The sequence below is a fragment of the Thunnus maccoyii genome, chromosome 13 (assembly GCF_910596095.1).
Source record: "Thunnus maccoyii chromosome 13, fThuMac1.1, whole genome shotgun sequence".
Classification (NCBI taxonomy): Eukaryota; Metazoa; Chordata; class Actinopteri; order Scombriformes; family Scombridae; genus Thunnus; species Thunnus maccoyii.
Genome location: NC_056545.1, coordinates 10,076,547 through 10,089,971, shown reverse-complemented (window position 1 = coordinate 10,089,971; position 13,425 = coordinate 10,076,547). Strand labels below are relative to the sequence as shown.

General features: G+C 37.5%; 2 protein-coding genes and 1 non-coding gene across 4 annotated transcripts; 2 read left to right on the top strand and 1 right to left on the bottom strand.

Moving 5' to 3' along the window:
• The first annotated feature begins 665 nt into the window (after positions 1-665).
• On the top strand, positions 666-8,205 carry pgrmc1 (progesterone receptor membrane component 1). Of its 2 annotated transcripts, XM_042430577.1 has the most exons (4): positions 666-818; positions 1,208-1,454; positions 5,460-5,615; positions 5,810-8,205. In XM_042430577.1, the coding sequence occupies exons 1-4, from the start codon at positions 744-746 to the stop codon at positions 5,902-5,904; spliced, it is 573 nt and encodes a 190-aa protein (XP_042286511.1). In that variant the 5' UTR covers positions 666-743; the 3' UTR covers positions 5,905-8,205. The 2 variants fall into 2 exon arrangements, with proteins under 2 accessions (XP_042286511.1, XP_042286512.1); XM_042430578.1 differs by lacking the exon at positions 666-818 and having other exon boundaries at positions 1,073-1,454.
• A 1,213-nt stretch (positions 8,206-9,418) lies between these two features.
• On the bottom strand, positions 9,419-9,529 carry trnal-caa. The gene is made up of 2 exons: positions 9,492-9,529; positions 9,419-9,464 (listed from the first exon to the last, which is right to left on the bottom strand). It is a non-coding gene; the product is annotated as a tRNA-Leu (tRNA).
• Positions 9,530-9,766: 237 nt separating this feature from the next.
• LOC121910287 (cytochrome c oxidase subunit 7B, mitochondrial) lies at positions 9,767-12,503 on the top strand. Its single transcript, XM_042431439.1, has 3 exons — positions 9,767-9,875; positions 11,220-11,335; positions 12,290-12,503. The coding sequence occupies exons 1-3, from the start codon at positions 9,839-9,841 to the stop codon at positions 12,371-12,373; spliced, it is 237 nt and encodes a 78-aa protein (XP_042287373.1). The 5' UTR covers positions 9,767-9,838; the 3' UTR covers positions 12,374-12,503.
• The last annotated feature ends 922 nt before the right edge of the window (positions 12,504-13,425 follow it).

The window sequence follows — 13,425 nt, the reverse complement described above, 5'->3', positions numbered from 1 at the left end:
GGGTTTGCTTCTGTGTTGTGCGGCCCACTGAATATGCACAGTAGTGTCTCCCCCACTGGCCCCGCCCACAAGTTCCCGCTTGGCCCATAGACTTTACATTGTGATGACGTCACAGATTTTTAAATAGCTTTTTTCAGCTTGAGGAAAGTTTTACAAATATAAAACCTCCATGGAACAAAAATGCATAATAGAAAGATTCATAATTGACATAGCTGCAGTGGTATTTTTTGCTGCAATACCGCGGGTGGCCACTGCGAAAAAATTGTCTGAAAGGCTGCATGGATGCATAAAGTGAACTGAATATAGGAACAGCGCCAGGCTTTGAAGGAAATTTGACATAGCGGCCAAACTGTGTAATTACATCACGTGATGCACACTGGCCCAAAAAGATTTTTCCCCATAGACTTACATTGTGAAAGAGATGTCTGTAAATCAGCTGATACATTTTTTTGAGTGTCACAACCCCCACGAAATGACTCGTTTCACCATCAGAATTTGATCCATTTGATCCGATCATACTCTGAAAGTCTAGAAGAGCAGCACGATTGAATTGTTTTATCCCCATTCAAGTTAGCTGGAGGGCTAAATCGGAAGTTAGCTGGTGGAAGTCTCTAGTGAGCATGCTCTAGGGGGACATGCAGCCCATAGAGCGTGCGCACTATGTTTCCATCAGGGTAATTTCTTTATAGCGGGAAGTGACTTTTTTGGCTTGATGCGCCACTGAACAACTTTTATAGGAATGAATGGCGGAGCCCTATCCAGCTCTTATGATACAGCCACGGTCCCGACCAACAGTCCACAACCATGAGATCCATATCGTAAGTATGAGATCTTATCTCATAATTTTGAGATAGTAATTCATAATTTTGAGATCCATATCTCGTAATTATGAGATCTCGTATTTTTGACATAGTAAGTCAGTATTTATGAGATAAGGCCTCCGACTTTTTGCAATGCCCTCCAGTAAATTGCGGCCCTAAATTATCGACAATAATACATTTCTATCGATCGACTTTTGGCACGCAGCTACAGGAGCCCGATTGGTCCAAAGGGTTAACCGCCGCCTCTGAGGCCGCTACAGGGATTGGTTCAGGATTCAGGAGCTCTGCCAGTCCCACCCAACACACGCACACACACAACCGGGGAGACAGAACCCAACATGGCTGAAGCAGAGGGAAGCGAATTAACTTCTGGTGGTATTTTTCAGGAGATCTTCACATCCCCGCTGAACCTCACCCTGCTCAGCCTCTGCTTGTTCCTCTTGTACAAAATCTTCCGCGGAGACAAACCACCGGAGCTCGGCGAGATGGAGCAGCCACTGCCTAAACTGAAAAAGAGAGATTTTACCCTGGCAGAGTTGAAGCCCTACGATGGACAGCAAAATCCGAGGATCCTCATGGCTGTCAACGGAAAAGTGTTCGACGTCACCCGGGGGAAGAAGTTTTACGGGCCAGGTAACGTCTGCCGAGCAGTTCGCTGTACGGTGTTATGAAATGTTTAGTCACCCTTCTTCTTCTTCTGTTTCGAACACAACGTCACCAACGGTAGCTAGCATGAAGTGGCCGTTTGTTTTGTAACATTTTTATTGACGATAGCAATTCACTGACAATATTAGCAAAATTCATGCGTACTTTTTCGGGAATATAACTTTAAATTGACTTTTGTAAGTGGAAGGTGACGCCACACCCCCTTTAGTTTGCCAGCTGAGATCCCATCTCACAACAGAGGAGCCTTGAAACCAGAGATCGTCTATGGAAGAAGTGGAGTCACTCATTGTCTAATATTATTACTTGGCCGCCATGTTTGGAAAAGTGGTTCCGGCTAGAACTTAATTAATTAATTAATTGGTTGATTTATGAGGTATTTATATGAATGCGCTTCCGTAGTAATGAAGTTAGTTTTCAGCCACCACCAAGGTAGCATCTACTCTTCCTGGGGTCCACACAAGTACACATTACATCATAATGCAAAACAATTGTGTAATCAAATCCAAAACAACAAAACCCAACAGACAAACAAGACAATTTATTAACATCAATAAAACTACTGAAGACACTAATAACAACAATGACAAAAAGTACCCACATTTTATCTAAAAATATTTGATACAGCTCAAAAATGATAGTTGTGCCCACTAAAAACAGCATATACAGTGACTAAAAGTAAAATCATAAAGAAATTCCTCTTTAATGATCATATAGTCACATATTCTGTGTGAAAAACATGTTCTTATAGGAGAGGGGATGGTGTTAATAATTTCAATATTACTTGGGACAGAATCATTACATCTTTAAAAGCATGTTAATTAGCTTCTAAGGGACCTATGGCAATCTGTATGTATGTGCAAATAAGCATGTGTGTGTATGCATGTGTGTTTGTGTGTGTGTGTATATATATGTATACATAGTGAGAGATGTATAGAGAAAGAGTTTTACATGGTTGTGTTGAAACTGTTTGGTTTTTGTAATGTTTATAGAGTTTTAATTGGGGGGGGGGGGGGGGGGGGGGGTATGTAATGCATGTATGTGAAAGCATGCCTATACATTTATGTAGAGATGCACTGATACTGTTACTGATATTGGATATCAGTCTGATACTGACTCAAATAGCTGGATCGGGTATCGGTGACAATGGGCCAATCTTGTATCGGATATCATCATTTTAATAAATAACAATTCAGTAAATTTATATATATGTATTTATTTATTTGCTACATTTTGCAAAGTTAGGAAAGTGATGTTTAAGTCAAGCTTGATGTTGCCTCGCACATAAAATAATGATCCCAGTCTCTTCCACACAGTTTATTTATAATAAACTGGTATCAGATCAGCCGATACCCAAAGCCCAGGTATCGGTATCGGGACTGAAAAAGTCAGATGGTGCATCCTTACATTTATGTCATTGACATTGACCTCAGGAAGACTGGCGTGACCTTGGTAACAACTAATGGGGATCTCAATAAACAATATGGCAAAGATACCAGCTAAGACACACATGCCCATTCAGATATCTGAAGCCTCATATCAGCCTCAGCTGAACTTAAGAAGTCATGTTTGCAGATTTTGCCTTATTTAGGATCAAGATAGGATGGGGGCTCTTGGGATCGGAGGAACATTTGTAGCAATGACAACTCTATTAATTTACATAGAGCTGCAATGATTAGTCGATTCATTGTTTTGAGTCATTTTTTAAAGAAAAATTGCTCAAATTCTTTGCTTCTAGTCTCTTAAATGTGGATAAATATATATATTTTTTTAGTCCTCTATGACAGTAAACTGAATATCTTTGGGTTGTGGACTGTTGGTTGGGGCAAAACAAGACATTTTAGGTTGCATCTTGGGCTTTGGGAAACAATTATCGACATTTTTCATCATTTTCTGACTGTTTGTAGACCAAACAACTAATTGATTCATCGAGAAAATGAAATGATCATTAGTTGAAGCCCTAAATTAACATCTAGGGAATGTTAAATTATTTTAACATAGACTTGAAAAATGGGAATCAACAACAGCAACAACAGCTATATGCTAAAGCCAATGTTGGATCACTTTAATGCAGCCAGCACGCTTCAATAAAGCCCATGAAACCTGCGCTCAGATACTGGCTTTTCTCTTCCTGCTAGCAGTCAAATGAGAGCCCTTGTTCCTATAAAGAGACCGATAGCAGACTGACAATGTAATGCCTTCTAAACTAAGTGTGAATTCATACCAAACCCAAAACTTGAATAGATGGAAAATATCTGATTCATCTTGACAAACAGCACAGAGCTCAATCTTTAACTGCAGACAGCAAAACTTGTGTGATCAGTCAGAGGAGTCCTCATATCTGTTGTACTTAACAGCAGGGAGGCTGAATCGATGTAGGGTTTTATTAGAGAGAGTGAAGCCTGCGTCACAACTTTTCCATCATCTACAGTTCTCTGAAAACTGCTCTGCCGTGGTTCATTGGGACATTTCTGTTACCTGGAAACAGACACAGAGTCAGACCTCGCTGTTTTCGTCTAATCTCAGATCGTAACCTCTGTTGCCTGTAACCTCTGACCAACATGATATCTCACTGTCATGCAAAGTTGTTTCAGTGCACAGCACACCCAGCTCTGAAGCCTCTGAAATCCTGCGTGGGTTTGTTTTATTTCAGGAATTCAGCTTAGTAAGATTTTCTCTACAGTTCAGTGTCTTACTCAAACACTCCGGGCTGTTCCAGACTATTGAACTCGCAGCGTTTAGCTCGGGGTATTGTTGGAAAGTTTTAGTTACTGGTGCCACTGTGGTTGCTGAGTTTTGGTACAGATATAAAAGTGATGCAGTGACACCTAAATGAGACAGTATTCTGAGAAATAAACCTTTTTTTTTTATTAAAGAGAAGGAGTCAAAGGTCTCAAATGGTGAATGTTTAAACAGAAGCAGCTGTACAAAAATTTCATCTAAAGAAAATACTAAAACTGACAACATTTTAGTTTAAATCAGAAACTAAATGATCAAAGAATAAATAAACTAGTTTACAAATTTGACAGTTTTTGTTTCTTGGTTGCACAGACACATTTTGGTCAACACCATAAATGATTGTGGTTTAACACTCTGTCCCAGTAACATCTGGAGTTACAATGTGAACCAAAATTCACAGTGTTGTTATCAGCTATATTTGTCTATATTGATATTACCATGTATTATTTTATTTTTTTATGCAAAATAAAGCGTTTTTCTTATTACAAAACAAGCAAAGACATGTTCATTTCAGGATATCTGGACAGGAGACAGAATCACAACTTGTAAAACTGCTTCACCTCCCAGCCCATTCGTTCCAACTGAAGATGGTTAATCTTTAAAATTTGGTTTAGTTTGTAAAAGGGACTCAGTGATCTCCTAAAACAGCTGTGTTGTAGTTTTTTTTGTGTTACTCAAACAGGAGTAAACAGTGCATTTGTTGTTTGCCGATAAATACACACGTGGTGCTCTAGTGAGTGTTTCTGGCAGCTATCCTGCTGGTTTATGTCAGATTGACCCGAAACAGATAACAGCAGCTGTGTTCATTGCAATGAAGAACCATGTCATGTTTTTGGACAACAAAGGAGGTTGATAGGACAGAGGAAGAAGTTAGTACAGACAGACAATAGGCTACTTGTTAGTTGGATCAATTCATTGTTGGCCTCGGTCTTCTCATGTAAAAAAATATAGAATATCATCAAACTTCTCCTTTTGTCTGTCTGTATTTTTCAGAAAAGAGGAGCTTAGTGACTAAAATCCAGTCTGCTGACAGTGATATAATGGTCCTATGATATTAATTGGTTGACTCAACATCAGGCTACTAGAGAGAAAATTCCATTTAAAAAAAAAAAAAAAGCCCATGATGTTCACTGTTCAATAGTTTTATAGCATTTGTGCACCCGCTGCCATCGCTGCTGTTACTTTAGTTGTGCTCTCAGCTCACACTGTGCTCTCTGTGTCTTCGCTGTTTTGCAGACGGGCCATATGGAGTGTTTGCAGGCAGAGATGCATCCAGAGGTCTGGCTACGTTCTGCCTGGAGAAGGAGGCGCTGAAAGACGAACACGACGACCTGTCCGACCTGAACGCCATGCAGCAGGAGAGCCTCTCTGAGTGGGAGACTCAGTTCACCGGTGAGTGCCTCGTTCATCAAGCGAGAAACCCTCTTCGGTTCCAGCCTCTGAACCAGATGTTGTAAGATGATAGAAAGATGATGAGATAATGAGACTTTGGTTGTTCCAGCTGGGTCCTTGAAACTGTCTGATAGTTCAGTGTCATTGAGGCTGTTACTCATCTACTTTTTCCCTTTTTTTTCCCTCCATTACAGTCAAGTACGACTACATCGGCAAGCTCCTGAAACCAGGAGAGGAGCCGACAGAGTACACGGACGACGAGGAAGGAAAAGACAAAAAGGCGGACTAAAAGAATGAAAATTCAAAGTGCACAAGCGAGGGGAAAAAATGATACAGATGCCTTACTGTTTGTTTGTCGTTTGGTGCCTGTTGCCTCCTGTTAGGATCGTTCAGAGAAAACACTTCCATCTTCTGTATTGTTTTTGGACTATCACACATCTGGATTTTAAATGATGACTAAATAACACTGATCTCCATTGATCATATTTGAAGGTTAGACGGCATTAATGGTTAAATATACTGCGTTCTGGTGATGTAGAGCTGTGTAGTGTTGTTAGAGTTTAGTTTCTGTAAACATGAGAATCAGGAACTTCAGCAACTAATTGACGGATCAGTTCCAACATGTTATGAAGCCCCTGATAGTTAAATGATCCACAGCTCCGATGGACACTTAGTTAAGCTCGCTGTTGGTGTATTGCGGGTTGTACACATTCCTTTTATTCAAGGTTCAGGTCGGCTCGCATTGAAATGAATTATCTCAGGAAGCGGTTTCACTCAAACTAAGAAATATATGTACTGAGGGTCTGGAGCCAGAGGGCAGATTTATTTTGGATCCTATTCTATTAATTGTGGCCATTTGACTGTGCGTTATGCTAACTTTACACTCGCAACCTCCGTCCGAAACACAGACTCAAAAACAAACAAACAAAAACAACTCATATCAGGGCAAGTAGCGAGAGCTTGAAGCTTTTCAAATAAACTTAAATTTTACAGAAATCATCCAAACACTTGTCTGAGTCTGACTTTAAACTACTCTGGTAAGTTTCACCAGAAAAGAAAATCCCTATCCCGTTAGCTGTAATAGCTAATCCGGGGGATTTATTTCTGTGCAGACTTTCGGTCGGACTCAGGAACGTGTGACATCATTTGTGTAAAATAAAAGTTGAAGTTTATTTAGGAAGCTTTAGGAGACCCGACCTGCTTGCTGTGATACTACAGTAGGGTTTTGCTGAATCTCCACAGCAGGGGTGGCGAGTGCAAAGTTATGACACATAGTCAGAGTCGATACAATTATGAGAATAAAACCCAGACTGTAAAATATCAGAAATGTTCAATACAGCCAGTGGGGCTCAACACTTTAAGACATTAAAGATGTAATCACATAAATACTGCTAAATAAATCTCTTTTTAAGCACTTTTTCTTGATTTACTGCACCATATACATGTCATTTTCACCAAAATGTGAGTGATATACTTTCTTTTTTTACCATAAATCTATAAGAGAAGGATAATCTACTTTTTTTTTTTTGGCAACATTCCAACCCGTCAAATGTATCTGCTGACTTTTCTGAATTTTCATGTACATTTAAGCATTTCTATGTTTGTGTGAATTTCAGTGTTGATGTCTGTTGAGAACTCTGAAACTGATCCTGAGATTTTGGAAAAGTTCACAAGTTTTCTTCTATCTCACAGTGACGGTCCAGGCTGTTACAGAGGTCGTCTTGATCTCAGCAGTCTGACGTAGTGCGGTGACTCCATTAAAAGTCGATTGACAGAAAAGGAACTGAAAACACCTTCCATAAAAGTCATTTATTTAGCAAAAAATATCAACCATTTTATGGTTTTCAGCTTCTCAGATATGAAGGTTTGCTGCTTTTCTTCTGCCCTCATTTACATGCAGTAGTGTTTTTAGTGTTCATGTGGTGTAGAGGGAAATGGTTACACGTTAAATAATAAAAACATCAGAAAGGCTGAGCTGCTGCTAGTTAACAGCTGTTTTGAATTTTAGAAATCAAATGTCTTCACGTTTTATTTTCCCTCCATGTTTTCCCGACATTCCCCTTGACTCTGATTTAAATCCTGAATCTGAAGGCATTCTTCCTAAACTCATAATCATTAATAAACTGTGATGATTAGCAATCATAGTTTATAATGTTTTTTAGCAATATTTCACATGCCAAGTTGACGCAGATATTTGGGAAAGTCACCAAAATTTTCATCATAAATCATTAATCAAGGGAAATTAATAATGTTGCTGTAGTTGAAGTTGGTTTCAAGGCTGCAAATAGTAGAACAAGAGCTTGTTTTATCCACAGATGTATCCATGAAATCCTTCAGAAACATTGTTTGCAAGGAAATTTAGTTAATTTGTGTTTTACTAAAGTTATATGGAAGAAGTTTGTTCTTTCTGACTGCAGGAAAAATATGTTGTCCTGTAAAAGATCGGCCACTCTCCAGAAAAGCAGATTGAATGAGGGAATATTTTCAGTATGTGTGTACATACATGAACTAAATGTTATAATACTGTTAGTTATAATCCTGAAAATTATATTCTGATTTAATAAATAAAACTACAAATATGAAGACTTCATGTCCATCTGCAAATCTTGTTTTATTTCAATACTTTTTTAAGATTTTATTTTTATTTTTAAAATGAGTCAATAATATGACCTGTTGATTCAAATAACACAGTTTTCTGGCTTGATTGGACTCAGACATACAGTAATCCTTCTGATATCACATACAGTATACTAACATATCTACTGTGGACTGTGTTACACTTAAAAAAAAAAAGACTTTTCAGCACCTTGTATGACACCACAAGCTTTTGTTGTCTATTTCACTTTGTCACCATGTTGTTTTAAAACACTTCACTTGGTGTTACAGCAGACAAAGGGAATAAAATGATGTTCCTGAGGTGGCTTTTACCCTTCATTTGACTTTTCAAAAGTTTAAATAATTCAATACACTTACTGTTGTTTACCTACTCTAACAGAAAAACTCTTGGAGATATTTACTTTTTAATAACGTTGATTTTCTTGTTTTTGTTTAACATGTTAAAGGACAAGTTCACAATTTTTCAAGTCTGTCTTAAACAGCCTTCAGGTGTCCATATGAACACTGAAAGAGGTTTTCCTCGCTGTAATAATTCCTCCTGTTCATACTGACTATGAAAAGATTCTCTTCAAATGTGCTTTCAATGTAAGTCATGAGGGGAAAAATCCGCAGTGTGTCCACACGAGTGGATATCTGCCACATTTACAGTCTTTTTAGCCTCAAATTCCCTCTTTGTGTTTCCTCGGACAGTATTTCCCTGTTGAGCAGCGGTGGAGGTATAGTAATAAAAAGAGGGACTTCAGCACTAAAAAGACTATAACATTGAAAGGTATTTGATTTGACTAATTTTGATAGCTAAGGGTTTATATTAGCTTCATATAAATTTTTAAATACATTTTTTGTACAGAAGGAGGCTTCTGGCCCCCATCACTTACACTGTAAGTGCATGATGAAAGGATCTAATGGTCAATAGGAACAGGAGGAATGATAACAGCAAGAAAAACCTATTTCAGTGTTCATTTGGCCACCTGACTGTTGTTTTAAAACAAACTTGAAAAATTGTGAAACTGCCCTTTAATCAACAAACGTAATTCACATAAGTTACAACAGTTCAAACTTCTATTTTGTTTTTATTTTTCACAAAACGTGTTATTAACGCGTCTGCCATGTTGAATTTACAAACGAAATTGTTAAACTTATGGAAAGTAAATACAGAAAATTAATGCTAAAACTCAAGAAAAGGTATGTGTCAGAAGTGGGATTCGAACCCACGCCTCCATTCGGAGACCAGAAGTCCCGTTTCAGCGGAAGGAGTTTATCCTTGAGTCTGGCGCCTTAGACCACTCGGCCATCCTGACACGGTGAGAGATGCTGATGTCAGTTGTGTTTTTATTCATGACAACGTGACCACCGAACAATTCGGTAGTCATATTAATTGTTGTATTTTTTTAACAAGAAGAACTAGTAGTTGCCTTGTGCTTGTCTTTAATGTTACTAACGTCCGTTGGTGTATATTTTCGCGTCATTTTACTCATTTTCCGCGTTTGGTGAAGCCTGCGCATGCTCACATCCATTATCGTAATTTCCGCTGTGTCTACGTGATACGTGAAGCGACCATACTACACTTCCGTTCTTCAAGGGTATCTGAAGACACCAGACAAGTCAAAATGTACCGGTTTGCTAAAGCTGCGGTGAACATTACCGGTAAGCAGACTGTTTTTAAATAGCAAATTATGTTCTCTTTGTTTTTTTAAGATCATCCCAAATTTTTATTTCAGCTGACTACAAGTTTGACCGGCGTCTCTTTGGTCGTTGACCGCAGCCAGCGTGCTAACAGTAACAGCCTGCTAACGTTAGCAGGCTCCAAAGGAGTCGTAATATGTCTCAAAATACGGTTATAAGTTCAATTAAATCTATTTAATGGTCTTTAGAAAGTTAAACTTAACGTTACGTTTGAAGAAGCATTTGTAACATGCTCATATTTTTCATTAAGATGTCATTGCCCGACATACTGACCTGCTTCAGTTAGGTCAATGATTAGCTCGTGTAAATGTTTGTTTCTTTTTCGAGGAGAAATAGAAATGTGCTTTAGTTATGGAAACGAACACATCAAACTGTCTAGCTTATGTGCATAAAATTGAATAGTCTCACAAAGAAAAAGGCAAATAAGAATGGTCTTTTCAGCTGGCACTTTTGTCAAACAAATTTGAAAGAATTTTGACGCAGTAATTGACTTGTATTCAGACAACGCTAATATTAATAATAATAAGAAGAAGAAGAAACTTTATTTCTGCAGCGCCTTAGTAAGTCAGAGTTACGAAGTACTTCACAAAATACAATACCATAAAATATAGGTGCAAAATGATTTCAAGAAGTGGGCAAACTTTGAGAGATAAACAAAATATAAAAAGGACAACATGAAAACATTTGAGTGACATTATAAAAAATATTATACAAATGCCAGTCTGTTAAGGTTGGTTTTTTTATAAACTTTTGAAAACTGAGGCAGTGACTCAGCTGATCTGATACTGAGGAGGGGTTTGTTCCACAGCATTGTAGCTAAAACAGCAAAAAAATATGATCCCCCTTTTGTTTTAAGCCTAAACTGTACAGTTTGAGTGTCACTAAATTAAAACAGGATCTATTATGACCCATAAAAATGATAGAATACTAGAGAGACATCTATTTACATCTGAACAATTTTGGGCCCTAGTAACTGGTGGTTTGATGCATCATATTTAATCTAGCCCCAAAATGCCAAAGGTTGTATTTATGCTAGGTGGTTCAGTGTAAAAGGGCTCATGAAATAACAAGGTAGCTCATTCTGTGTCCACATTATGACTTGACATCTGATCCATCTGTGTAATTAACTGCATAGCCTATTCCGGTTTAGTTAATATAAGATATAATTGAATAGTTAAGTGATTGTACTCCATAATGACAACTTAAAATGCTACAAACAGTAAAGCCAATAAAAATAAATAATAGTGCAGGACAGAAATGAGAGTAATTCTAAATGATGGGTTTGTTGTTGCTGTTGTCATACAGGTCAGGCCGCACGGCAGGTGAGGCATAGCTCCACCTCCCACCAGGACTTCCACTCCAAGTACGGCACCGGTCTGATGATTGGTGGCGCTATCTTCTGCACGAGTGTTTGGACATTTGTAAGTAGTGCTGTCCTGTCCTGTGAGGCCCAGCCACATTTATTTATAGTTAATCTGAACAGATAGCTTGCTTGCAAAGTGTTACATAGAGGAACACATGTGGGGACTAAAAAATGGTCTCATTTTCAAGTGAGCAACACCCACCCTCAGGCTTTCAGTGTAGGAGGAGAAAGAAGTAGGGGGTTGACAGTCACAGTACAGAAAACCTAACAATCAAAAGTGCACATAATTTTTAAAGCTTCCTTTTTGAAAACAGATCAACCATGAATCCCTTACCAGTGACCTTATCTGACAGGAATTTGCGTTTGGCCTCAGTTTGGTCAAGTTACAATTAAACAAAGGACATAAGTACATAAAAAATACAGTACAGTAATTTTAATATATATATATATATATATATATTACTGAGGCCAGTACTTGTACAAAAAGATGGTTAAATGTCACTGAACGCTCAGCTCTTTGACCTTCAGTTGCATTTGTCATACCGTGACAAAATATTGTGTGATTGTGATCATATTTTTGTTGTATTTCATTCTTTAGCACCTAATGATGCAACAGACATATTTATTGAACGATTTTTGTCAGTACGATTGTCTCTGAACACATCTACTTGTCCAATTGAACGTCAGTTGTATTAATATATGTGTACATATTTATTATGACCACTGGGGGGCAAACTGAGCAGGTTTACTGACACTTGAGGTTGACAGAATGACTGGCAATTTTTAAGAAGTGCACATGTCTGAGAAGGTTTTATTATTTTTACTACAAGTAAGGGCCTTAAATCATGGATATTTTCAATATAATTTTTTTTTAACTTAAAAACGTACAACTGTAGACATGAATACAGCTACTGTTTTATGGTGTTTAGTTTAACTTTGGTGTGAAATTAATTAATCATTTAGCACATAAAGGTCCAAAATCTTGAGAAATAATTTTCTTGTCTTTGTGCAGGTGCTGACTCAGACTGGCATCACCTGGAATCTGTCACCAGTCGGGAAGCTCATGCCCAAAGAGTGGAGAGAGCCTGAGGAGTAAAGAGCCGCCATGACAGACCTGCATCCCACCTAATAAACCTTCTGGTTGTACAGATGAAGAATTGCGTGTTCACAGTGAATGCCTGTGTTTATTCCAACATGTCTGAATAAATTAAGTGTGATTCTACTGATCATTGTCTCCTCTTTTAAGCTGTCACTAAGTTTCTTGTTCCTCAATATGCCATGTTATTGCTCAAAGTCATAATAAAATTAACATAAATAGTATAGAAGGAAAAATAAAAATATATATATAACATGTTGGGACAGCCTGTGTTGTTGCACCATCCTATTTAAGTTTGGAAACTGCACAGGAGGAAATTGGGATTTCTTTTGACCAGTTAGCATAAAACACAGTTAAACAAAATGTAAAAACTCTCTATTGTACTCCCATATTTCCCAAATATCACAGATGTAAGCAGTATTCAAATAATTTACATCGGTAAAAGTGGCAATACAACAAGGTAAGAATGCTGAAGTCAATATAATACATTTAAGACTTAACTTGAAGTATGAATGTATTATAACACAATTTACTTAAAGTATCAAAAGTAAAAGTGTTAATTATGTAGAATGATCCCTTAATGTTATTACATTATTGGATTATTTTTAAATGCATGAACATGTAAGCAGTACATTCATGTTTTGGTTTGGAGGTAATTTTAACTGCTTTGTGCAGCATACTATTTTAGTCTATCTAGTAATGCAGCATATTTTATAAACTGATAATAAGTATGTAAAATCTTAATCTGCAAAGTAAAAATGCTGTGAAATGAATGTACAGTATATCCCACAGAAATGTAGTTTAGTATAATTATAAAGTAGCATAAAATAAAAAATACTGGAGTAAAGTACATGTTATTTAAGCTTTATCAAAAAAGATAACATCTCAGCTTGGAAATACATTAAAATAAGTACACAAATACAATAAGGGGAAATTGCTTATCAAATGACAAAATCAGATAAACCAATAAATTGCCACTGCAGACTTTGATGCTTGGCAACACTTTTTCCATGGGCTTTAACCATTCTTGACCTTTTTTCCAGGTAATTGAT

What these genes read in the sequence shown, in the direction of transcription:
- pgrmc1 (XM_042430577.1), top strand. Translation starts at nt 744, where the DNA reads ATGGCGGAGCCCTATCCAGCTCTTATGATACAGCCACGGTCCCGACCA. An exon ending in GAAGAAGTTTTACGGGCCAG is followed by an intron (nt 1,455 to 5,459) that starts GTAACGTCTGCC and finishes GCTGTTTTGCAG; the next exon opens with ACGGGCCATATGGAGTGTTT. An exon ending in GTGGGAGACTCAGTTCACCG is followed by an intron (nt 5,616 to 5,809) that starts GTGAGTGCCTCG and finishes CCTCCATTACAG; the next exon opens with TCAAGTACGACTACATCGGC.
- LOC121910287 (XM_042431439.1), top strand. Translation starts at nt 9,839, where the DNA reads ATGTACCGGTTTGCTAAAGCTGCGGTGAACATTACCG. An exon ending in AGCTGCGGTGAACATTACCG is followed by an intron (nt 9,876 to 11,219) that starts GTAAGCAGACTG and finishes GTTGTCATACAG; the next exon opens with GTCAGGCCGCACGGCAGGTG. An exon ending in GCACGAGTGTTTGGACATTT is followed by an intron (nt 11,336 to 12,289) that starts GTAAGTAGTGCT and finishes GTCTTTGTGCAG; the next exon opens with GTGCTGACTCAGACTGGCAT.